Here is a 25,774-nt window from a genome sequence, read left to right on the forward strand (position 1 = left end):
GCTTACTTTCGGGTCTTCTTTCTAATCCGGCACAGCGACCTTACTTTCTTCCCAAAAGAATCCTCTAAACTTCAAGGCTCAACCCCTTTTTATAGGCTGCAGTTGATGCTGCTCTCTCATTCTCACCAGCTCAAAGGGGAGCAACAAATGAACAGTATGATGTCTGACATACTAGAGTGCTAATTTCCTTGATGAAAGATGTGAGTGACTTTTGACAACAGAATTCAACATGGATATGCATACCCAACATTTTTTATGTGAAGAAATCCCATGGCAGATGGACGAAAAAGTATGTCAGTGACCAAATAGATTTCATGTTCTAACAGCTCTTTTGAATACGTGAGCTTCAAGATTGTCCATATTTTTACTCCTTGCATTGAAAAGGAGAAACAAAACCTTTGATCGCTTGGAGGTCACGTGCTAGTTTTGATGGACCAAAGCTACCCAAAAATGCAATCCTTTTGAATACGGAAGTTTCAAGACTGACCATATTTTTACTCCTTGCATTGAAACTGACCATACTTTTACTCCTTGCATTGAAAAAGAGAAACAAAACCTTTGATCACGTCAAGGTCATGTGCTGGTTTTGATGGACTAAAGTTATCCAAAATGCAACTTGAAACGCTTAAAACACCCATTGATATTTGTTTATAGGCAACAAACTTGGGAATATATTTTTTGGGTCCATGAGCTCTCTGATGTTGCCCATGTGTATGATGGATTTCATTGTTGGAAGTCGTTCACCTCATTCATCATTCAAGTCATAATCTCTTTAAAATTTTTGAAAATATTTCTTCATTGCAGTAATTCCATTTGTCTATGACACTTAACACTTAACCATTGCAAAGATGGAAACAACTCATTTAATGTGCATTGGATGGATATCTCCTCTGTAAATTGACTATTGGAATGGGAGTTTTTTTTTATTATTATTACTACTATCCTCATTTGAGTGAGAAAAGTTAAGGAAATTGCTTTATATATATTGTTCTCAGCTGTATCAAAGACAGAGAAAGCACAATCTAATATGTAGATATTGAACACATTTCTCCTGTAAATTCATATTCTATTGGAGTCTTTCCAACAGAGCTTTATTAAGTTTGAGAAACGGCTGAAGCAATAAAATTAAAATAATGGAAAACTATTTTTTTTTTCTTTTTAGGAATATCAAAAAAATATATACATCATACTTCCTAGTCTACACCCTCAAGTGCAATAGCTTGATAAATTATATTGCTCAAATCAGTTCAGAACAAATTATTGTCAAGAATCACTCACATCTTTCATCACTCCCTAGTTGCAAAATATTCGTGGGAATGGACTGCGATGGGCATCACATTAACTAGAATCTTGAAGCAGAAACAAAGGTCCATATGGCTATCTCCTTGGCAAACTGTACCAGTTGGACCAGTTGTTCCCTTGTTGCAGCAGAACCAGTAGGATTATTTGGTGAACAGAAAACTATGATGTCTGGAGTACATATTCTGGTTACACATTCTCCGGAGTACATCTTATGTATTCAATCCCTCCATACTTCTGAACATCTTTCTAAAACAGTCTAGTCTGGCCCCATAATAACACTTGAATCTACATAAGCTTGCAAGTATGAAAAAAAGATCTACATTTAGACAGGATTTTCTATAGAATGAAAATATATTGAGGTCAATAATATGATTGTATAAAGGATGGAGAAAGCATGATCTAATATGTACATACAGAACACATTTCTCCTGTAAATTCATATTCTATTGGAATAAGCTTTGGAGAAATTTCTAAAACTAGAAATACATTTTCAAGTTGTCATTGTGGGAATCGAACACAATCATCAAGTCTCATAAGTGTGTTTGAGGGGTGTCTGAATGTTTGACATAAAGCCAACATTAATGTGCTTTCTTTTCTTCTTCCTTTTTCCTTTTTTTTTTTTTTTCAGCCTTGAAGAATCATTATTGCTGCATAAGCTGTGATATATACATAACATATTTCAAGATACCATGCCATTTATTGGCAGCTGGCCTGCTGCAGATCATTTTTTTTTTCCATTTTTTTCATTTTTTTTTTTTTTTTTTTTTTTTTTTGTTTTAGCCTAGGAGATTTCCTACATACCCTAAAAGAAAAAACTCATAATCTTTTAGTGATACTGTCCATTATATTGAATTTTAGTTGGTAAGAGGAAAATGCCTTGGCTTGCTTCTTTCACTATACTCAATGCTTAATTTTTATTGTGTCGACTGTCAAAGCTTTTTAGTTTGTTACATGATTTTCTTAAGTATTTTGAAGCTGGTGTTGTGGCTTGTGGCAATTTGGCAATATATTAAGTTGTATGAGCATTGCGTGCTCATGTTAGTGTTGCTCCAGATTGTCGTTTACCTCTTTTACCATGCATTCCTCTTTTCTGTTGATGCTGGACAGTAAAAAATTGCTTTGTTTTTATGTTCCTTTCTGAAGTTTTAGTATTTTTTTTTTTTTTTTTGGTAGGCTTTGGAGTTCACTTTGGCTTCAGTTCAAACCACAGGGCATTGCTGCTGGAGCTGCGTACCTTGCTACCAAGTTCTTAAATTTGGACTTGGCTTCTTACCATAACATTTGGCAAGAGCTCCAAACGTCACCGGTTATTCTTCAAGGTTGCTTGCATACTACTTTAAATATTGCACAAACATTTGTGTTTCCTGTTTGATTTGTTGTTGGCACAAAAATTGAAACAAATAACACCGTTAATCCAGCCCCAAAAAATCCTTCAGATGTTCACAAATTGGCATCTGAGATGTATTATATAGATGATATCTATATCTTTTATGCGAAGCATGTAACTAGTTGGTTTATAAAGCACATAAAATATGTAACCTTCACAACATGGTGGTCAGATTCCTAAGGACTAATCATTTTTCCATGTCTAGGAGCCTTTGCAAATTTTCTGGTGCATAATTTGAGTTTATTTATCTGCATTTTGATTAAATTATAATGATATTTTTTGGTTTAATGCAGATATTTCCCCAGCAGTCGATTGAGCTCTTTCGGTATAGGAATTTTAGAATGGGATGGAGAGTGGAACTCTCTTAGTTTTGTTCTTTGGGTGTTGGCTTTATTTAACAAACTATTGGGCTTCTTAATAGAACAGGAATTTTATAATCATAGTATACACTTAAAACATGTGATATTGATAGAATGAAATTATTGGGATTTACTTTGTCTAATTTTATCTTTTAAGTTCTACATATGCATTATAAATGAATGCTTTATTTTTATTTTTATTTTTTGTCCTTTAGTTAAAAGTCATATTTAAAAGAGTTAATTTCTTTAAAAAAATTTATTAGATTTGTACATTTTAAGTTTTTTAAATTGATGAGCATTCCATTTCATTATTAATTATTTATACCAAACGTGAGAATGGAATGGAGAATGGGAATATCAATTCCATTCCAATGTGATTCTATGTTTGTCACCAAATAATGGGAATGTGAACGATCATTCCATTTCACTCTCCATTCTATTTCATTCTTTAATCTATCCCATTCTTATCCCATTCCATTCATGTGTACTGAACATAGTGTACTAATGGCTTCCAGATTCCCTATACAATCATATAAACCTTTTATTGGCTAGTAAGCAGTCTTGTCAACATTGAATGCCACCCCAAGAGCACTTCAAAAAAGAGGGGGAGGAAAAGTAGGGAAAAATGTGGTTTTAAGGAAGAAAAAATGAAACAAAAGGGATAAAGGAAAAAAAGAGGGAGTTGCGACACAATTTTTTTGGAGGGGAAATAAATCCTAAACTAGTCTTCAAATAGAGAAATGGATTCAGAAATTTAATTATGTACAAGGAAGGTGTACACCACCTTGCAACATTTGTTCAAGGAAAATTGTTGATTATGTGCTCCATTAAAATAAATAAATAAATAAATAAAAAGGAAGGGAAATGGGTGCTCTAGGGAGAAGAAGAGAGGCGAAATGGCTATTTTAAGGAAGTTCCCTCCCCTACGCCTTCAATTTGTTTCTGGAAGGGCAATTCATTAACCATGTGATGCATTCTAACTTTACTGATTGATCTAATCAGCTAGGCAAGTGGCTCAACAGTATTACAATCCATAATATCATACTGTGTAAGCTTTACCACCCAAGAACCACACACCTGTTGAGTAGCATACACCATTCTTGTATCTGCACCACAACCCCAAACTCACCACATTCCAAAGTGTCCCAAATGTCAAAAATCATGTTCTTTAAATTATGGCTTTTCCTTTAAATTTGCTACTTGCTACTCCCATGGTCCTCTGCAAGTGCATAGTAACTTATCTTCCCGAAAAGAGTAATGTTGTTTGTTACTGATAATCACAAGATGACATGATGAGTATGCATGCAGGTCCATGTGAGGCCCTTGAATTATCTGCTTGTCGCATCAATCTGTGACATGGGCTTATGATGTTTTTCTCCTCAAAATCATAAATAAATAGTGATTCATTCTCCTGGTCATTATAGCTAGAAGAAGATGGTCACCACTCACCATCATCTAACACTGGCACCTTTTCCCTTTTGTTCATAATACTTAGATTCTCTCGATAGCCATCTTTGATTCCACAAATCATACACATTTGATAGCCTTTGCAAGAGCACCAAAATCAGCATCTACTATTGCTTCCACGTGTCTTTTTGACTTGCAAGTTCTTCTCTTCCTCTACAGGGGTGTGTTTCTGTATAATTACCTTTGTGTGCTCTTCTGCTATGGCATGAATGCTCTAGGTTCTCTCCACCAGTCCTACATTCCTGCCGTCCTTTTATTGGGGCCAAGCTCTTATTTGATAAAACCCCAAACCCTTCAATGAGTTTCCAAGTCCTTAACTTGGGCATGGAGTTTGAAAAGCTACCCAAAGAGGAAGGCAACATAATCTCCCTACCCAAAATGGAGCATTGATTCTTGTAAAGACAGTAGGCCGCCTACAATATATGAAAAGCTTCTCCGTCCCATAATCAAGGTTGCATTCAAAATTTCTTCCATCCCAAGTTCTCTATATGAAATTCTTCAAACAATGTTTTTTTTTTCTTTTTTGTACATAAAAACCAGACTCCCCTATGAATCCATAGGGGGTCATAACGTAAATTTATGTTATGTTGCATTTCTCTCCAAAGCTCCAGGACCAAAATTATTAAGGGAAACTTTCTTTTTTCATTGTTTTGAAGAACCATAGTTCAATTGACATTCAGAGGCATGACTAAACTCATTCTTGAAGTGGAAGCAAAGAACGCATGCTCCTTGCACACAAACACGTTATAAACCCTAATTTTGACCAACATTTGACAATATGAACACAATCGTCTGAGACTTTGCATCTTAATTCTACCACTACATTAGAGAACTTACTAGATCATTGCTTACATACGCCAAGAAATCAAAAAAAGATTTTTAAAAAACAGGATTTTTCGCATACACCAAAAAACATAAACAAAAAATAATCATAATGCTCTAAAAAAGTTTTAAGGGCATGCTAATTTTCCTTTTAAGGTTATCTTGCTTCTTTTTTCAGAATCATTTCCTAAAATATCTCTTACAAGTGACATAAGTTTAAAGATTTTCCTAAAATCCTTCAGCAAACTTGTACCTAGTGAAGCTTTGATTGTTCAGTACTTCGATTGTCAGCCATCCGTCCATCTTTCCAATTTAGAGAGGCATGTATGGCTTTGGCAGCAGCTACAGCAGAATCTCCCGTCTTGATAATTCCCTCAAGTTCCTCAACCTTCTCTAGCAGTGATGTAGCATTTGAGTTGGAGGACTGGACTAACCTGCTGGCAGTTTCAAGGGCAGTACATAACTGAGACAACCACCAAAAAAACAACAAAGCCAGAAATCAGAATGCCTCAACTTGTAGCATTCAAAGGTGTAGGAGAGCCATTTCCTCAAAATTTAGACAGATGTATGTTGCATTAAGGAACCAGACGGGTTTCCTTACATGGTAGAAGTGAGGAAAGTAAATCCCCACCATGAACAGAATAACACATCACCTTGGACATTATGACAGATTTTAATACTACTATCCCTACCATGAACAGAATAACACATCACCTTGGAACATTATGACAGATTTTAATACTACTATCCCTACAATGAACAGAATAACATGCCACCTTGGACATTATGACAGATTTTAATAATCATGTCGTAGCATATTAGATTATAAGAATTTTAATAAATAGCTTAACAGCAGATCTAATTCAACTAGCTCATTTTCTGAAGCAAATAGAGGAGATCACACTGATTGATAATAGGCACGTAAGTATCCCACAAATATGAGATATAGCCATATATAATCCATCACCTTTAGTGTTAGAGCTGTCCATGAGTGATCAGTACCAGCCAGTGCCTCATTTAAACGGTCATAGTTTTCCTACAGCAAGGTGCTTGAATTAGATGCCAACATAGTGGTCAGTAAAATAAATAAATATAATCAGCATATTTATTTAAATTAAATGAGAAAAATGGCAGGAAAAACTCTGTTGAAGAAAATGAAGTAATCTTTGAGACCTTATACCTGTGAATGGCAAGCAATAACACGAACATCATTACAGAATTATGCATATTTTTAATAACATCCTAGAAAATATGCCAAAATGAACCAATGAATGTCTGTCTGCTAACAGAGGTTGACTCATTGTATGCACTATGCAGTAAGCTGCAAGTGTATACATTTGTTATTCAAATAATGACTTCAACTTATGATCTAATCAGTCAAATGGCAACAATTTCATCAGCAAGTGTGAGTCATTCTAGTCATATTTAGGTTGATAGCCCAAACAAATTCAAAATCTAGAATTGAAACCAGAGAGCACAGTAGGCTCCAAAGCTAAGTTTTGACCACCGGGATTTACAGTGTTTGGCTGTGGAAAATAGTTTTGGTTTTCAATTCGTTTTTTTCAACAAACAACAAAAAAGTCACCTTGTTCCAGTTTTCCAACATAAAAGATGCTTTCCAATTGGAAAACTCTAATCATCACAAGAGATTTTTCAAAGTGATGTGGAATCCTATATGAAAATTTTCACTTGTGAAAATTTCGTATGTGATGAATAAAGTTTTCCAACATAAAAGATGCTTTCCAATTGGAAAACTCTATTCATCACATAAGAAATTTTCACTTGTGAAAATTTTCATATAGGATTCCACATCACTTTGAAAAATCTCTTGTGATGGTTTTCTTGTAATGTATAGCAAAACTCTTTCCAATTTTGCAATATAAATGTTAGGAAACTAGAAAACAGTGTGTCATTTTTGTGATGTTACTCCAACTTCGCAACATAAATTTCTTGTGATGGTTTTCTTGTGATGAATAGCAAACTCTTTCTAATTTTCCTATATAAATGTTGGAAAACTAGAAAATAAGATGTCATTCTTGTAATTCTTTGGAAACTGCTAATGGAAAATGAACATCTTCTCCACAACTGAACAGACCTATGAATCTTATATCCATTTAAAAGGGCGTGGGGGGGGGGGGGGGGAAAAAGAATGGGGCTGAATGCAGTGAACTCTGAGTCTTGCCGAAAATACAGAATCAAACCTCAAATTTACAAATATTCCATGCCCACTGTTAGTTATGGCAATCAATCAGTGTGTTCACAAAGAATTAAACTGATGATTTTCCCGTCTTTTTTGCAAGAGAGAGAGATGCATACAGCAATATGAGTCTAATGACTGGTGAATGGTACAAATTTGGGTTGATTTGGAGTCTCTACTTCGAAATATTTTCCCCTTATCTAATGACTGGTGAATGGTACGAATTTGGGTTGATTTGGAGTCTATAATTTGAATTTTTTACCCTTATCAGTTCATTGGAGGTACAGTATTTTGATTATGTTCTGTAGTCAACAACCTATTCAACAAATTATGTGACTGCTGCAATTAGGAGTTCTGTCAACTGCCATTGATTCCTACACAATTAACCTGCAAATGATAGCACCCTATGGAAGTACTTGTCATTGGCTGAAAAATGATGGCCAGGATAGAAGGGAAGGAAATTGGGTGGCAGGGAAACCAGTCATAAGTCTTTCTTCAAAGTCATCTTTTGGTATCAGCCTGTGCCCTTGCTAGACTCTTGTTAAAAGATGGGCATCCTATAGTGTACAAGAGGTGTAAGCTAAACAAAACAGAGCAGAAGTGCACAGCTTAAGATAAGGAGATGCTAGCAGTGATATGTTGCCCTGCGTAGCGGCATTACCTATTTGGGTCAAAGTTTGTAGTAAAAATAGATAACTCGATTGTCAATCGCTTCTTTACATAACCAAATTTATCACCCAAATAGGCCTGTTGGAAAGAATTCCTGGCGAAGTCTGATTTCTTATTTAAACACAAGGCCGAGTGCATTAACCAAGTCGTGGATGCACTGAGCAGGAAAGCCCAGCTTGTAGCCTTACAAATGAACACACACTTGGCAGTAAGTACAGTTGGCATGGCAATGCACAATGTGGGAGCGCATCAAGGAGAACCTTGTCAAAGGTCCAATTGCCCAAAACCTCATGAAGTTGGTGGAACAAGGTAAAGTGCGCCAGTTCTAGTTAAAGGATGGATTGCTAATGACAGATAATAACAGGCACTGCTGAAAGAATGTCACCTATGTGAATAGACCATCTAGGATGACATCGCACTTTGGCATTGTTGAAGCAAAGGTGCTGCTGGCCCGAACTTGTCTCACTTGCCAGAAAGACAAGTTGAAGCGAAAGAAGGTTGCAGGACTGCTAGAGCCCCTTCTAGTATCAATGAGAGCATGGAAGAGTGTTTCTCTTGACTTCATGAGCAACCTGTCAAGGGTTGAAGAAGCTGGGTCTATAATCGTTGTTAGACAAATCTTCAAAGCATGGTACATTCATACCCACACCAAAGTACTGCTGGCAGAGGAGACAACCCATTTGTTTTTCAAACATGTGGTTAATATTGAGGTGTTCCTCAAGACATTGTCAGTGACTGAGACTCGGGTTCAAAGACAACTTTTGAACAAAACTTTTCAAAATCTTTGATTCACAACTTGACATCTCTTTGAGCTACCATCCACAGATAGATGGATAGACAGAGAGATTCAACAGTCTACTAGAGAAGTACTTAAGCCATTTCGTCACTGTCAATCAGAATAATTGGTTGCAATTACTCGGTGTGGCTTAGTTTCGTTTCAGCACGCAAAAGAGCTCAAAAACCAACAAGGGTACTTTTAAGCTTGTTAGAGTTACCTCACACAGTGAGTAAGTCGTACAGAGGAAAGAGTCTGAGAGCATACATTTTCACCAAATAATGGATACATAATTCAAAGATCACCCAAGCGTACCTAGAGAAAGCTTCCAAGCTGATGAAGAAATGTGCAGATCAAAGGAGAAGACTATTACACTTCAACGTGGATGGTTTGGTGCTTGTTAAGCTCCATTAGAATAGATCATGTCACCATGAGGTTGAGATAGGAGACTATTTCGCAAATATGAAGGACCAGTCCCCATATTTTGGCTAAAGTCAAGAAGGCCTCTCACAAGGTTGATCCTCCGGCTTAGATGAAAGTGTATCCTATGTCTTATGTCAGCTGCCTCAAGCCATTCAATGCCGAAATTAAAGATCCAAGAAGACAGTCAACCAAAACATCACTGAAGACACTGCAACCTAACAGAAGAAAAGTTGAAGTCATCCTTCCAATTAGAGAGTTCACATCATCAAGGAAGAAGCGGCATGAGTTCAAAGTGAGGTGGAAAGGCCTTGGAAATGAAGAAATCAGTTAGATGCCAATGAAAAACTTGCAACTGTTCTTGGACAAAGTTGAAGAGCACCTAGCGTCTAAGTCTACGAGGAAGTCAACCATAAAAATGGGGGAGAATGTCATGAGTCAAGTTTGTTTAAGGCATTAGTCTTGCCTGTGATCGCTTGTCTTTGGTGGATAAAATGGGTTACCCTCATCTAAATAGTAGTATAGATTTCATTAATCGAGTGTGTCAATGCTTCAGTGTATAATGGGAGTATGACTCCCTCGTTAATTTAATGTTTACTAGCATCAAAGTTAAAATATCATATAAAGCTATTTAGGGGAAGATGAATGTTCGTCAATCTTGTAAAACACACCAGCATTTGTAAACGCATTTAGCCTACTTGCCTTCCTCGCTAAACACACATTGTCAATGGAGGTGTTGCTTTTCATTCAATTGCTGTGAATGTGCTCGTGGTAAACTGTAGTATGCTCTAGCTTACTAGTTGAGAAAAAGTGCTTTAGCTAGTGTCGCACAAACTGTTCACAAGGTGTGAAGTGTTCGGCCCATGTCACTTATCTACTCAACCTTGTTGTCTATTGGTGATTTTGATGCCCTTATTAAACTATTACGTCAATAAAGTGACAATGAAAACCCTACCTCTCATTTGGTTTCATCTAAGGAGAATATTATTATATTAAAGAATAGGATCGAACAAGCTCTTTTCAATCAAACCAAATAGGATTAGTTAAATAGGATGAGACTCAATAAGTTCTGTTAGACCGAATTAGACCTAGCGGACCAAATGAAATTAAAATAAAGTAAATAAAATAAAATAAAAACACGATGCTTGAATTGGCTAGGGAAAAGCTAGTTTCTTGGATTAATAGGCTTAAAACTATGCTTTGCACCCTTGTTTTGATCCAAATCATTGTGAATTAGATAAGAGGCCTTTCCTTCAACCCATTGAAGAGGCAATAGCCCAAAATGCTTAAGTTGCTAAGGAAGCAACATTTAAATTGCAGAATCACTACATTGGGAGCCCAAACCACACCCTCTTTTTGTAATTAAAGATGCTACTATTTTTTTAATAATAAAAGAAGATATATTAAGAGAGGAAAAGGGGACTATAACATAAAAGAGGATAAGCAACCTTAAGGAAATAATAAATAAATTAAAAATATATAAAAATTATCTAACAAACAAGTCATACAAGAAACCCTGTCTTTAAGCCCTTGCCCTAATAGTTCACTAGACACTACGTTTGCTAATTCATGCTAACCCTTCAATTTCATTTTACCTCCATCCAAGTGAACTTCATTACTACGACCAAAAACCTACAAACCCATCTCATCCATCAATTGTTGAGCTTCTAAGTCCTCGTAATCAACCTAAACAACCGGAGCAGGAAAAATCCCTTACATTGTTTCTCCTACTCAAACCATCCTCCTCAATTATAAACGTAGCCTCTAAACCTCCCATTTGAGATGGAGCCACATGTGATAAATCCCCAAGTAAATCAAATGATTCAGAAACATTGCCACATTGACCTCAAATCTCATCCAAAAACAAACTGCCCCTTTTTGCAAATTCACTAATATCATCACCATCATTATTTGACACATCACCCCATTTCTCCTTCTCCTTGCTCTTGCTAGTCACATTCATGGTTTTAAATAATGATCGCAACCCTCATGTAACAGTTTTTTGGGTTCCCGATACCATTTTTACACACCGCAAAATCAGTGGGAAGAAAAATCACGACCATAATAGTCATTACGTACCGCAACCGTTATGTAAAGGCTGCTGCAGCCATTATGTAACTGCTACAGGACTATTACACTAGAAAAAAATTATTTTATTTTTTACTTTTTCTTCTCACTTTTCTTATCCCCCTTCAATCATAAATCATTCTTAATATATTTTTTGGCGAGAGGGGGAAAATATTATAATGAGGATGATAGCTTACAAAATTTACTATTTTTTAAAGACTTACAAGCAGTGTTTTAAAAGGCATTACTGAGGCACGCCTTGATGCACTTTAGGCACAAAACGCATTAAAGTGTAACTTAAAAGGCGAAATTCCTCAAATGCATTCGCCTCAGGAGCTGATGTATACGCCTTTTGAGAGCAGACATAATAATGTAAAAAAAAATATTCAAAAAAAAATAACATATAAAAAGATCAGTTAGGTCTTGACAAACGTCAACCCCCCCCCCCCCTCTTGATGACTGAAGGTCTTGCAGAGCTCTTCTTTCTTCCAAGTTTTTGTCTCTCTTCGACGACTCCCTCCAGCCTCTCGTCTCTCTCCGACAACCTCTTCAGACCTCTCGTCTCTCTCCGATGATCCCCTACAGCCTCTCGTCTCTCTCCCCGACCCCCTAGAGCCTCTCATGACCTCGTCTCTCTTTGGCAACCTCCTCTAGTATGCCTATCTCATAGAGTGTCACTCTCTGCTTCGAGGCCTCTTCTCCAACTGAGGTCTCTTCTTCAACTGATTCGAGTCTCTCTCACTCTCCAGTCTTGTTCGTCTCAGGAGACTCTCTGCCAGTGTCTCAAATCTATCTCATTCTCAAGTCTCAACTGAACTCTAAAAGTCAAGGTGAGTTGCACTTGCTGCTGCTTTTGAATTGTTTTCACTTTTCACTTTTCAATTTTAATATTGATATATGAATTATGAAAAATTGGAAAATTTTGAAAGAATGAAATCAATGAAGGAGCTAATGAACCCTTGCTGATTTAAGAGCTGCTGTTCCAATTTCAATTTTCAATTTTCACATTTCAATTGTCAGTTACTGCCGGTTGAGCCTGTTTCAATTTTTCACTTTTCAATTTTCATTAGTTATCCCCCAATTTTCCTTGCTGTTTATTTTAGTTTTTTTACTTTTCCCCAAATTGTCCACAATGAAATATTGAAAACTGCTGTTTCTCTGCTGCTCTTTTCCCCATTTCCAACAAAGAGTTCTCAATTCTGAAAAAATTTTATATTTCCTGCTGCAACTGCTGATTGTTCCTGTTCAATAAACAAAAACATGTCTGAAGGAGAATCAAAGGGGCAGAAAAAAGATTTTATTTGGAAATACATAAAAGAAGTTGATGGAAAAAAATATATTAGATGCAAATTTTGTGATCAAACTTGCAGTGGGACTGTGACAAGATTTAAACATCATTTGGCTGGTACAAGGAAGGGAAAGAAACCTTGCCCAAAAGCTCCTCAAAATATGAGAGATGAATGCAAGATCGCTCTTGAAAAACTCCAAGAAGAGAAGTGTAAAAACATGATCTTCTTGAAGAGATTGGGATGGGCCTAGGAGTGGGGATTGAGAGTGCTTCTTCTCCATCAATTGGAGATCTTGAGCAACAAAAGAGTGGGGGTGGCCTTAATCCTAGGGCTAGAGATCCAATGGATAAGTTCGCATCTTCACTTACCAAATAAGCCACTCGAAACTCAAATAGAAGAAAGAAGAGAGAAATGAAGTGTGTAGGAAAGTTGGTTGTTGTGTGTTCAACAATGCTCTACCATTTAGTTTGATGGATGATGTATATTGGCGTGTTATGGTGGATGGTATTGCTAATTACGGGCCAGGTTTCAAGCTTCCATCCATGCAAGAGATGAGGTCATGAATCCTCAAAGATGAAGTGAAAGACATGGATGGTATGTTGAAAGAGCACAAAAAATCTTGGAAGGAATATGGATGTTCTATCATGGGGGTCCTGATTATTTTCCTTGTGAATAGTCCTGCTTGTACATGGTTTTTAAAATCCATTGATGCTTCTAATTCTATAAAAAAAATGATGATTTGATGTTTTAGTATATGGATGAGGTGGTTGAGGAAGTTGGTGAGGAGAATGTTGTGCAGGTGATAATTGATCATGCAAAGAACATGATAAATGGTGAAAAGAAGCTTATGGAAAAGAGGGAGAAGCTGCATTGGACTCCATGTGCTGCACATTGTTTGGATCTCATGTTGGAGGATATTGCAAAATTGAAGATCCTTGCAACCACAATCCTAAAGGCTAAGCAAGTTGTGAAATTTATTTATAATCATCCTATGTACTTGCAATGATGAGGAAGCATTTCAGCAACAACAAAGAACTCATCCGCCCTGCAGTGACACGCTTTGCTACTGCATTTTTTTACACTACAAAGCCTTTATAGGCAAAAGCGAGGCCTTCAATCTATGTTCTCTTCGGAGATGTGGTGCACTTCTACATATGCAAAAATGCATGAAGGTATAAAGACTCGCTCAATTGTTTAATTTGACCAACATTTTTGGCCTCACGTGGCTTATGTTATCAAGAGTGTTGTCCCTCTTGTGTGTGTTCTACAGGAAGTTGATTCTGAGGAAAGACCAGTCATGGGGTTATCTATAATTTGATGGATTCAGCGAAGGAAAAATTTGTTGCAATTTTTTCTAGAAATGCCAAGAAGTATGGACTCATTTGGAGAAAAATAGATGATACTTCATCACCCTATACATGCTGCGGGATATTATCTAAATCCCCAATTGCGTTATAAGGAGAACTTCTCTAATTGTTAAAAAGTGAAGAAAGGATTATTTGAATGCATGGATAGAATGTTGGGATATGAGGATAGGCTACCTGCAGAATCCAATTGGATTTGTTTGATAAGCATGAGGGGAATTTGGGACTACAGTGGCTATTGACTCTAGAATGTTAAGAAGCCCAGGCAAAAATAATACTTCAATAAAAATTAATTAATTAGTAATAGTATTCTATCCTTGTTTCTTCTTATAACTTAAAAGTATGTGTTTCTTCTTTTGTAGCTAATTGGTGAAAGCGTTTTGGGACAAAAACACCAAAATTGACAAAGTTTGCTATTCGTGTTCTTAGCCCGACTTGCAATGCTGGTGGATGTGAGAGGAATTGGAGCACATTTGAGCAGGTTCTTAGTTCTTACAAATGCCATGTTATTCTCATTTCACTCAAATATGCAAGTATCTTCTAACATCTAAAAATTTAAATGGCTTAAATTCAATTGTAGATTCATACAAAAAAAAAAAAAAAGGAATAGATTAGAGCACAAGAGATTGAATACTCTAGTTTATGTGAAGTACAACACCAAACTAAGGGAGAGAGCTATAAGAGGAAGACAAAATTATGATTCAATATTGGTGGAGGAAGCAGATTCAGATGATGAGTGGATCGCCAAGATGGAAGAACCTGTCCTCCCAAAAGATACTTCTTGGTTTGATGATGAAAATCTCTTCGAAGATGATGCTATTAGAGCTTTGCCAGTGGTAGCTTTTGAAGGAGATAATACTTAGGCAACACAAGCTTGTGGTAGCTTGCATTCCATACCTAGCAAAAGGAAGACTAGTGATTATTTTGAGAACTTGAGTACGTACATATCAATAGTCATTTTTGAATCTAATAAATTATTATTTTATAATTCTCCATTTCTCCTAAGTCCTAACCTATAGCTTTATTAAATATCTAGGCACTCAAGACAAAGGCAAGAGGCCAAAATTGGTCACAATTAAGGAAGACGATGATCTTGAAGCGGGAGAGGGGGAATTTATAAGTGGAAGAACTCCAACTATAGATAAGCTTGATGAAGGCGAGGACTTTGATGAAGAGCTTGATAGTTCTAGTTGAACTTTGTTAATTTAGATTTAGATTCTTAGAATCTTGGATGATGAGACATCGTAATGCTTTAATTTTAAATTTTCTATACTTTTTTGTTATGTTTATTTAAGAGTTTAAACTTTAAAGCATGAATATGGTGTCCATTTTGTGATGTTATGGCTCATGCTTACCTTTTAACATGCATTATTTGGGTTTGTTAGCTAAAATTGGCCTATATGATACTTGAGAATTATGTTCTTTTTTTCCATTATTCTAAAAGTTTTCTCATTTTTATACTATATATAAATTTATTTTATTTATTAATTATTTTTAAAAAAAAAAAAAAGCAGTCCCGAAAGGCTTATGCCTTAACACCTTGAGGCTTACGCCTCACCTCGCGGAGGGTAAAACACCTCACCTTACGCCTTCGCCTTTTAAACATTGCTCACAAGAGATGCAGTTATTAACAATTTGAAAATACTAACTTCTTGGGAAAATATTTTATTTTGGTAACATTAGCAATTTGATATTTATGTTTTATATTTTCCAACTTCAACCTTATTTTCTTTTCTAGCTATATTATATTTGTATTATTTGTATGTCCTATGTGTCTAATATATTAATGAAGTGTATAATGTGTTTTGGTTTTATTAATTAATTTATCACACACAAGAATTTATCACGCATAAGAACAATGAACATACTTTTCTGTCAGTGGTAGTTTAAAACAAATGTAAATTTCTTGCCCTTACCAAACAACTTAGTTGAACTAAAAGGATCTAAAATACACAAACTCTTTCTAAGAAGGGTCAAAAGCTTAAAACTTGCAAATACACAAATATGTACAAGGTTGTGTGTGTTTGAAAAAAATTCACGGCTGATACACCCGCTTCCCTTTATGTAACATCCGCTACTCCCACTTCTCATTACACCCGTTACCATTACGTTACACTACCTGCTACCATGATGTAAAACCATGCTCACATTTGTATCTCCCTTCTAAAACGCATAAAGTATGTCCAGCATTTTTTATTACATTTTTCCTGGTTTTCCCACAAGAATTATCTCGCCCATCAACCCGCCCCCCCAAAAAAATCAGCAGCCAACTTTTGTATATCATCCATACCACCATCGTGATGCTTAGTGCAAGCCCGCCCCCACCCCCCGCGCGACCCCTTCAGCCAACATCAAGGGCAACTCCTCAATCCTGGCATCAACACTCTTGAACCAAAAGCCCAAAAGAACCAGTTTAGTTCCCAAAACGAACCAAGTTGCTCTATCCCTGGTTGGAGACTGCCCTGCTGGATTCACCCTACTGATCCCTATGTGCTGCATAGTGGAAGGCTTGGAATCCCCTGCAACAAAGTGTTAAACCTGTTCTGCAAAACAGGGAGGGCTGTCTCCATCTAAGAGTTGGCTGTGGCAGGCTCAGTCCAACTCAAAAATGTGCAGTGGGCTCACAATTTATTTGTGATAATTAGAATTTTTGGCCTGGCCAGGAAGCCCGTTAAGGTCTGAACTGCTCTTAGGGTCAAGGGAACGCTGGCTTCCATTCAAGTTCCATTGGCTGGAAATTGGGCCAGGTCACCACTTAAGACATTGGGGCTTATGGCCTGTTTACTCAAAATCCAGCCCAACTCCGACCCACTCCATCAACCTTCCCCCACGCTCCCATCCCCCCATGAAACCCTAGCTGCCTTTGCCATTGAAGCTTTAATTCACACATGGATGTGCCCAGCCAACAATGGACAATCAAACTTGCTGCACCTGCTTCTGCTGCTTTGCCTGTTGCTGCATCTGTTTCATTGCTTGCTGCTGTGTCTGCATCATGCAGTCACATTTATCACAGATCCTGTTCTTCTCTGCCGACACTACCTAGCTCCAAGAACTAAACCTTCACCAACACCATCTTTTCCTTCTCGGAAAACCCTAACCACTGCACAGAAATCTTGCACAAATTTTCCCCATCCAGCCCCTTTTGGTCCACCAGGAACGAGCACTGGATTGGGAGCCTGAACGCCAATTGGTTGAATTCATCATTTCAAGTAACCTTGTCAGCTACACCTAAACAGATGCTTCCATAATACAATCCGATTTTATTTTGGGGTCCTAACGTTACATTGGTCCCCTTCATGTGTGGTCATGGTCTAGGTTCTACTTCCTTCAGATTTTTGAAATTTGATGACCAATTCTTTCTAATTAAGGGAGAATGATGCAGAGTGGGAACAAGAACTATTTTACTTTCTCAATTTTATTGTATTCTCTTTTCTTTTCTTTTTTTTCATTTGAGGTGTCCTTAATAGGATCATATTTTCAACATTCTAGGATATTATTATTCAACTGGTAATTAAGTTTATTTAGGCCTTTTAAATTAGTTTCCTTATCTGCCAGGCAATATAAACCTATAGAAAGGCTCATATGTATTAGTTTTTAAGCATTGGTCTTGCATGTGATTTGTATTAGGCATATGCACATACAGGCAAGGATACTTTTATGTTTCATGTTTTCTTTATGTTGGTGTGTAAATTTGATTGTGCTAAATATATGTTTGAATTTTTTAGACCTTCTTTTATCCCAATCCCACCACATAATATTATATTAATTTTGGTTCACAAATTACTCATTTTAATTCTATAACTTTTGCGGGGAGCCAAACCCTCTATATGCACACAAAAGAATGTTCATAGGATACATGGCACAGTCCATCAATCAATCCCAAGTCTCAGGATGTTGTAGAGAAATTCGGCTTGGTGGACTCAAACCAAGGTCTGTTAAGGGTGGCCCAATCCCCTTAACTCTTCCTTGGCTAGCAGAAGTGTTGCTCACATGACACATGGCATCTCCTTAGTGTTCTTTTTGGCTACGCGTGACTAAACTATTGAGTAATGTAAATCCTCTCTCCTATTGGCTGAAGCCTTATGTATAACCATGACCAATTAACCCCCTTTTCATTGGATAATAGCTTCACCAGCTAGCATTATGAATACCCCCTATCTTATCTCATAGAAGGGATCTCTCTCTTGGCTCCCATTTCTTATCAAAGACACACACTCTAACCCATCCACTTATCTCTAAAAACCTTGCATCCTCTCTACATCATCCTCCCGCCACATGACACTTTAGCTCCTATGGATTGCCATTTGTCCAGTCTTGTCACTACATCACATTACTTATACACAACATCGCCTCCCAATTCTCCCAACGACATCCAAGGACCTGCATCTCCAAACTTCAACTATAGTTTGAACAAATATTAACTTTTTTGATGACTAGTTGGTGTGTTTTAATCATCTCAAAGGAAGTGCCTTTTTCGTGTTATTGATGATAATGCTAACCTTTTTATAAAGAAATTAGAAAATAATATCATTTGAGAGAGAGAGAGAGAGAGAGAGAGAGAGTTATAAAGAACAGTGGATAATACATCTCCTAAAAACAACAAAAAATATATTTACTATAAAACCCTCCAATCTGTTTGGAGATTAAGAGTGTGCCTAAAAGGAGGCAAGAATAACATTATCCCATAATGAATGGAAAGGAGTTGATGTCAAACAGGAACAGAAAATCAAAAACATAGAAAGAGAGAATTAAGGGAAAGATATAGAATGAAGAAGAGAAGAGGAGGAGGAGGAGGAGAAAAGAGGCTGCTGAACAGAACAAAGGATTAAGGACAGGGCATAGAACATAATGGAACAAAATAGAGAAAGAACAGAAGAAGGGGAAGAAGATAGAAGAATGAAGGAGAAAGAAGGAGAAGAGAGGGAGAGGCTGCACCAACTGGAAATCTGAATTTCAAATCCGTAACTCTCATGCAACTCACAAACCAAGCATTAATACTTACAACTAACTAAAACAAAAAATTACATAAAAACCTCATTATTAAAATAAATTACACAACAAAAGGAAAATTAATAAAACCATATTTTCCTATTTCAACGCCTAAAGTATGTAGAATAGGCGGCCTAAAGGACGTAGGTGGTCCTTCAACATACTCCCCCAACTAAAAGGAACTAGGCTCCTAAGAGCGTGACTATAAATACAACCAAGGCCTTAAATTTTGATTTCGATTCAAATTTAAAAGCTCCAAAAGTATGGAAATTTTGATTTCAATGTCAATTTCGATTTTGATTTGAAAAAAAAAAATAACATAAATCAATAGTAAAGCATGGAATTCTTAGTGAAACTTTAGAAATGGTTAACAGGCATAATAATGTAAGTTTAAATACATCTATGTACGTATGAGGTGGAAAAGTTGTAATGTAGAATGTGTCTCAAACGTATTTGTAAGATAATGTGCATTAAACATATTTAGTTAATATAAATGAAATATATAAATCATTTAAATATTATTTACTATACAAATAATGATAATTTAGATATGAATGGTTAAATAAAATGTTGTTGTAAGCTTATTTTTTTCATATAATTTCAAAAGTACTTGTAATAATCTTTTGTCTTGATAAAAACTAATAAAATAAATTAAGAGATAAATTCCACTTCACTCCTAAATCTCTCATTTGAATTCTGAGGAAATTTCATTGCATAGTTAATATTTCGAGATTTCAATAAACTTCGGATGATTCATTGAGATTTCGATGGAAATTATACAAGACGGAATCGACTATCATTCCAATTTCGGGGTGACGGAAACTGGAAATTTCAACAATTTTGTAGAAATTTAAGACCTTGAATACAACTAACCACTCCAGAGTCCAGAGCATTCTCATGAACAACATATAAGACATGTAGCATTTGTAGCGGGATTACCTCACCAAACCAAATACTATCGAAAGCCACCCTAAGGCAACTTCATGAATTCATCATCCAAAATAGACTCCACTATGTATTATGGCTAAGAAACGAAAGGAGCCTAAGGAATTGCAAAATCAACATGAGAACCAGATCACAAAACAAGAGGTCCCTCGGTAAGGTCTCAAACACTCCACATTAAAAACTAGACTAGTTGTCATAAAAGTGGGCAAATCAAGCAAATATATATTAGATTCACATTTCTTAAGGATAGATAAAGGCCCAATGCCAAGATATGGAGCTTTTAAGTGAATTTCTAGGATAGCATTCATGTCAACTGCAAACCATGACACAACCACCCACACTAAATTCTCTACATCTACAATGCAAATTGGAGCAAGTTTTAATCCATATTACTCAAGGCAAGTTTTTCCTAAACTCACATGCTAGTAGTATGCAACTCATGGATGTGATCGGAAAAGGACCCTAGCGTCTAAAAAATATGGACATCTAGTCTCAAAGGAATATGATCAACGGGTGCACAGGATTTATAAGCAAATGCACAATCAAAATAACTCTTACATATGGACCTATTCACAAAATTATTATAAGCAAATTGAACAGTGGGTAGCACCAAGTCCCAATGGCCCTGTTTTTCTCCCACTATACACCTACGTAGGTCACCAAGACTACAATTTCAACCTTCGCCTAGCCATCAGTTTGACAGTGGCAAGTGGAAGAAACATCAAGTGAGTCCCACATATTTTCCAAAGTATCTTTAAAAAATAACTAGATAACATAAAGTCCCTATCAAACACTATGAAAGCAGGCAAACTATGCAATTTGACCACCTCTTTAGAAAACAATTTAGCCACATGAGAGGCATCATAAGACTTATTACATAGGATAAAATGTGCCATATAGGAAAACCTATCAATAACAACAAATAATGGAATCATCTCCCTAGGCTGTTTTAGGGAGCCAAAGAACAAAATCCATACTTAGGTATCTCCAAGGTACTATGGCAATGGAAGACGACTATAAGGAGTGTGGGGAAGGCATAGCCTAGTACTCCTAAATAGGTAGCCCTCATGGATGATAAATCCACAAAATCTTTACAAGTCCTCACCAACCTCCTAAAGATGAGCCCAAATTCCAGGTAGAATGCTCATCCGTAAAAGATTAAACTCGATGACCTAGGCATATATGATACGAAGAAGAACTACTACTCTACTTAGGCCATCAGCAACCTTATGCTAAACACTAAAACAATGCTTAAGAACAATGATATACTCATAAGAAAATCCAACCAACTTTCTTAGCACTTTGTGAACACAAAACAAGGTGGTTAAAAAAGAGTACAAACTATTTTATAACAAATAATATCTCTAATGTTGGAGGGATCTCACCACAACGTAGAACTCTTTATCATATGTGCCATATCTTTGTTTAGCACCTACGAGCTTTTGACTAAAAAATGTTATAGGGTATCCCAAAGTCCACCTTCACCCGATCCCAAAGGCATAACAAGCAACCCCAAAGACTACTAAAGTTTGTATATCTAAGCAGTAAATACAGTGCCTTAGTCATCTTCTACTTAATCTCTAGTAAAGCTTTAACAACTAAAGGGATCCAACATAACTACCCTTTCTACATACAATCCGTGATGGGAACCATAATGGTGCCAAAATGCCTTAAGAATCACCCATAGAAAGTAGCTAAGCCATGAAAGCAACGAACCTAAAATTGTCCAAGAATTGCATGCAGTTTGCTCCATGTTTCCTTAGTTACTTTTGCACAAGAATTTTTCTCCATTTTAGTAAATTGTACAAGGCCTTTATCCAACATAGGCTTCCAAAATCGAGTCTAGGAATTATTTAAACTAGTGTAATTAATGGCACTGACTTAGGGTATCTACACCCTAGGCCCTAAGGCACAGCAAAGCAAATAAAGAAACCCTCCCTCAATCCAGCAAGGCAATATAAACCAGGCGCTACCTAGGCAAGCACTTGGACCAACCAATTGGTGCTCAAGGATTTCACATCATTTACTTCCCTCTTTTTTTTCCTTTTTTCCTGTAACTTACAGATTGATCCTCATTATAGCCATTTGAAAAAGCAAGGTTTAGGGGTACAATTCTTTCATCTCAAATAGAAAAACAATAAAGATTCAATTACAGCAGAAACCTCTTTCTTAAATAAAAAACTACAGCAGTTTCCTTGTGCTGCAATAATTCTCCAATGAAGAAAAAGAAGATGTAGAAGTAGAAGAAGACAACAAAAAGAGGATTAAGTATTAAATAGAGAGTTCTGGAAAGTCTTCAATTTTCCTCTCTCTCTGTGTCCAGCTGTTTTTTTTTTTTTTTTCACTTTCACTTACATGAACTTATGTTTGAATGATAATCTTCATTTCATGACATGTAGCTTATACAGTTAGACTTGAAGTTCTTATTTGACGATACGGTTTTCTTCAATGATTAACTTTTTGTTATCGTGATTGTTAGTGATTTAAGAATTAGATGATGTTTTGCGTAAAATAGTTACAACATTTTGAAATTATTTGCTCGTTTTACTCAGGACAGCACCTCACACAGTAAGAGACCTTGGCATCTTAAGGGAGCTTTGAGCATTTTACAACACTACTTTAAACTAATACCCAAAACTCTCCATCTAGCAGCCCTTTTCCTCTATTTTTCTCCATTGGAGCTCAAAGGGGTTCTCCCCTCATTAGTTGATTTTCTTGATTCTTTTATAAGTATATAACGTAAATGACTATAAATAGCTAATTTTCTTTTCCCTCAGGTTACTTAAAAGACCAGATAAAGGGGATAAATTCCAGTATCTTTTCTCTGGTCTTCTCTTCACTATTATTAATTTCTTTCCAAACAATTCTCTCCAACCAAAAAGAACATCAGCAAATTGTGCAGGCCCGTTATCCTTCATGGCTTCATCAGTCTCCAACGGAATCAAAGGATTATTAGCTGGGTGCCTGATTTGGGAAAACTGATCCAAAAACAACAAGGCTTTTTCCATATCAAACAATTTGATCATTACAAGATATGAATAGAATAGGGATTTTGGGAGAAAAAGATTCATGAAGCCGACCCCACCTAGTGGACTTGGTTTTTTGTTGTGGTAAAAGAATTGGGATTTTGGGAAAAGGAGGGGGTTTTCCTTCATTTTCTATTATTCTAATTCTATGATCCAATTTTATCATCACTTTATCTTCTGTTTCACATGACAACCCGCTCATTTCCTACAGTGACATGAGCCCCTCATGACAACCCATCGCTTAAAATGGGTTCCCCAATCACTTCTCTCATATTATCAGTTCTCTAACATTTAATATAAACCGAGGATATATACATACACATGCTGTCAAGCAAATAGTGAAAATATGACATATGATGAAAGCGAAACAAATCATCAATGCAAAGTTAACCACGTAAATAACGAACTGTCCGGGAAATTATTCAGAAACCAAATAATCAAAGCGAAGATTAATTTAACAATGATTAAAGAAGAGCAGTGAAAACCTGAAAGAGTTGGATGAGATCCAGCTTTCGCGCGCTATGACTAGAATTGAGAATTGAAGGGGATGATTGAGGTGAGGAGGGCGAAGACAGAAGTGGGGTTTCTTGGGAACCGTCTCCAACATCGTTCAGCAGATCGCCTATGGACAGTAGCGGCCCACCGATGCCTCTCATCTCTTCATCCCCCTTCCTGTCTCGGCCTTTTTTTTCTTATTACCAGTCAGGCAGCACGTGCATTTCACGTGAGATTTAAAAAAAAAAACAAGAAACAAATGCATTGAGGACATGGCTGGATCATGGATGTTTCCCCCACGCCAAGGAGATTCAACAAATAACTATCAATATAAAGAATTATCCTCCCCTGTACTTAACAAAATAATTATAAGAAAAATTAAGAAAGGTGAAATAAAATAAATAAATAAGTACACGGGCACATGCATGCATGCATTTGGTATGAACCAATCGTAATAAACACCATTATCGAGTATTGAGTTTGCTTTTGCTTAAGCATAGTGACACTATTGGAAACAATTGACCCAAATGGTAACCAAGAGGGGTGAATTGGGTTCAGTAAAAATAATGTGTTTGACACCAAGTTAAAAAATAAACCAACAATGTAAGTAAGTCACACAAATATTAAAGCAATTAAAATAGAGTATGAAAAGAGATGCAATCCTTTTTTATAATTATTCATCTATCCCTACCTATATATGTCCATTATGTCAAAGTCAATCACCTTGAGATTTCTTTGATTCCCTAACTTTAATGGCTACAATGATTGATATGGCATAAAAGTAAGATTGGTAAAAGTATATTAATAAAAGGCAAAAATCAAGTCATTGCAATTATCCTCCAATAACTACCCTTAAATCAAAATGAACCCCCCCGCCCACCACCACCCAGCCACCCACCATCAAAATAATTAACTAATAAATGTTGAATTCAATAGGGGCACGCCACCCCCAACTTTAAAAAGGGGCACTCCGGCATGAGGTAAAGGCATCTCATTCTTATCCATTTCTTAGTGTCACAATAATCATATCCTCCTTCATTTCCTAGCTTAGGCATCGGAGTGATCCATCGAAGTATACCCCAAACCCTCCAAGCCTCCATTGCTTGATTATTTGCAAGTGGTCATGATCAAAGATCAGTACATGTTCTCCAGCCAATTTTGTGTAGCAACAATTAGCGCCGTTTGTGGAATTTAGGAGGATTCTTATCATTGACCATGGCCACGTTGCATAACTCCAAATCAAGACCTATAGCCAGGGATCAATTGCCCTAGTCAATCCATTCCACACTGGTAGACAATTCATCACCAAGTGTGCTCCTAAACAAATTTTTAGCCTTTCAAAGGAGGGGTGGAGGATATGTTTAGCATGATCTTACATTAAAAAAAAAGAAAAATAAAAATAAAATCATGTGGGACGTGATCTGGAGGCTACTCCAGCAAAAGCAACACCTAATAGAAAGGCGGTGATACCACAAAAGGTCATTGTAAAAGTATTAGACCCAACCTAAATAATAGAAGATGCCAACAATGTGGACATTTATGAGCAACAATCCCAAGAACTCGAGGAAAAATTCAGAAAAATTGACCAGCTAGAGAAGCTAGTGAAGGAGAACCACCATCCTTTAGTAGGGGAAGCTGCAACCAAATCTTTAGACCCCTCTTTTACAAAGGAGGTGATGAAAAATCCTTTGCCCAATAAATTTAAAATGTTGAGCATTAAAGGGTATGATGGGTTGTCAGATCCTTCAGACCACCTTGACACCTTTAGGATGCTAATGCAATTGCAAGGTGCACCTAATGCAATCATGTGTCGAGCATTTGCAGCAACTCTAAAGGGAAATTATAGGGTGTGGTACCAGACTCTAAAGCCTAATTCAATTGGGTCCTTTTCCTAAATAGAGCAATAGTTTATAGGACATTTTGTCAGTGGTCAAAAAATGGCGAAAACTTCAGCCCGCCTGATAAGCCTTGTTTAAGAGAAGAAAGAAAAAAGGAGTTTAAGCACCATTTTGTTAATGCAACTTCAGAAATTAGAAACTTAGATCATGGGGTTGCAGTAACCGCTTTAACAACAACCCTCCAACCAGGGGATTTCTTGAATTCATTGGGAAAGAAGCCCCCAATTAATATAGCTAAGTTGATGGCGCAAGCTCAAAAGTATATCAATTTAGAAGAGGTTACCATCACAAGAAGGAACGGAA

General features: G+C 36.6%; 1 protein-coding gene across 3 annotated transcripts; it reads right to left on the minus strand.

The window, feature by feature from the left end:
• Nucleotides 1-1,045: 1,045 nt before the first annotated feature.
• On the minus strand, nt 1,046-23,901 carry LOC131161599 (uncharacterized). 3 transcript variants are annotated; one of them, XM_058117463.1, is made up of 4 exons: nt 23,564-23,901; nt 6,305-6,373; nt 5,591-5,800; nt 1,046-1,587 (listed from the first exon to the last, which is right to left on the minus strand). In XM_058117463.1, exons 1-3 carry the CDS (start codon nt 23,732-23,734, stop codon nt 5,591-5,593), a joined length of 450 nt encoding a protein of 149 aa, XP_057973446.1. In that variant the 5' UTR covers nt 23,735-23,901; the 3' UTR covers nt 1,046-1,587. The 3 variants fall into 3 exon arrangements, with proteins under 3 accessions (XP_057973446.1, XP_057973447.1, XP_057973445.1); XM_058117464.1 differs by having other exon boundaries at nt 1,046-1,563; nt 23,564-23,815; XM_058117462.1 differs by having other exon boundaries at nt 1,046-1,596; nt 23,564-23,815.
• Nucleotides 23,902-25,774: the final 1,873 nt, after the last annotated feature.

The sequence above is a fragment of the Malania oleifera genome, chromosome 8, assembly GCF_029873635.1.
Source record: "Malania oleifera isolate guangnan ecotype guangnan chromosome 8, ASM2987363v1, whole genome shotgun sequence".
NCBI lineage: Eukaryota > Viridiplantae > Streptophyta > Magnoliopsida > Santalales > Ximeniaceae > Malania > Malania oleifera.

Bases quoted from the DNA above. Each gene is read 5' to 3' on its own strand.
- LOC131161599 (XM_058117463.1), bottom strand. From the start codon at position 23,734: ATGAGAGGCATCGGTGGGCCGCTACTGTCCATAGGCGATCTGCTGAAC. The intron at 6,374-23,563 runs GTTTTCACTGCT...ACCTTGCTGTAG, and splicing joins ATCTCATCCAACTCTTTCAG to GAAAACTATGACCGTTTAAA. The intron at 5,801-6,304 runs GTGATGGATTAT...TGGTTGTCTCAG, and splicing joins GGACAGCTCTAACACTAAAG to TTATGTACTGCCCTTGAAAC.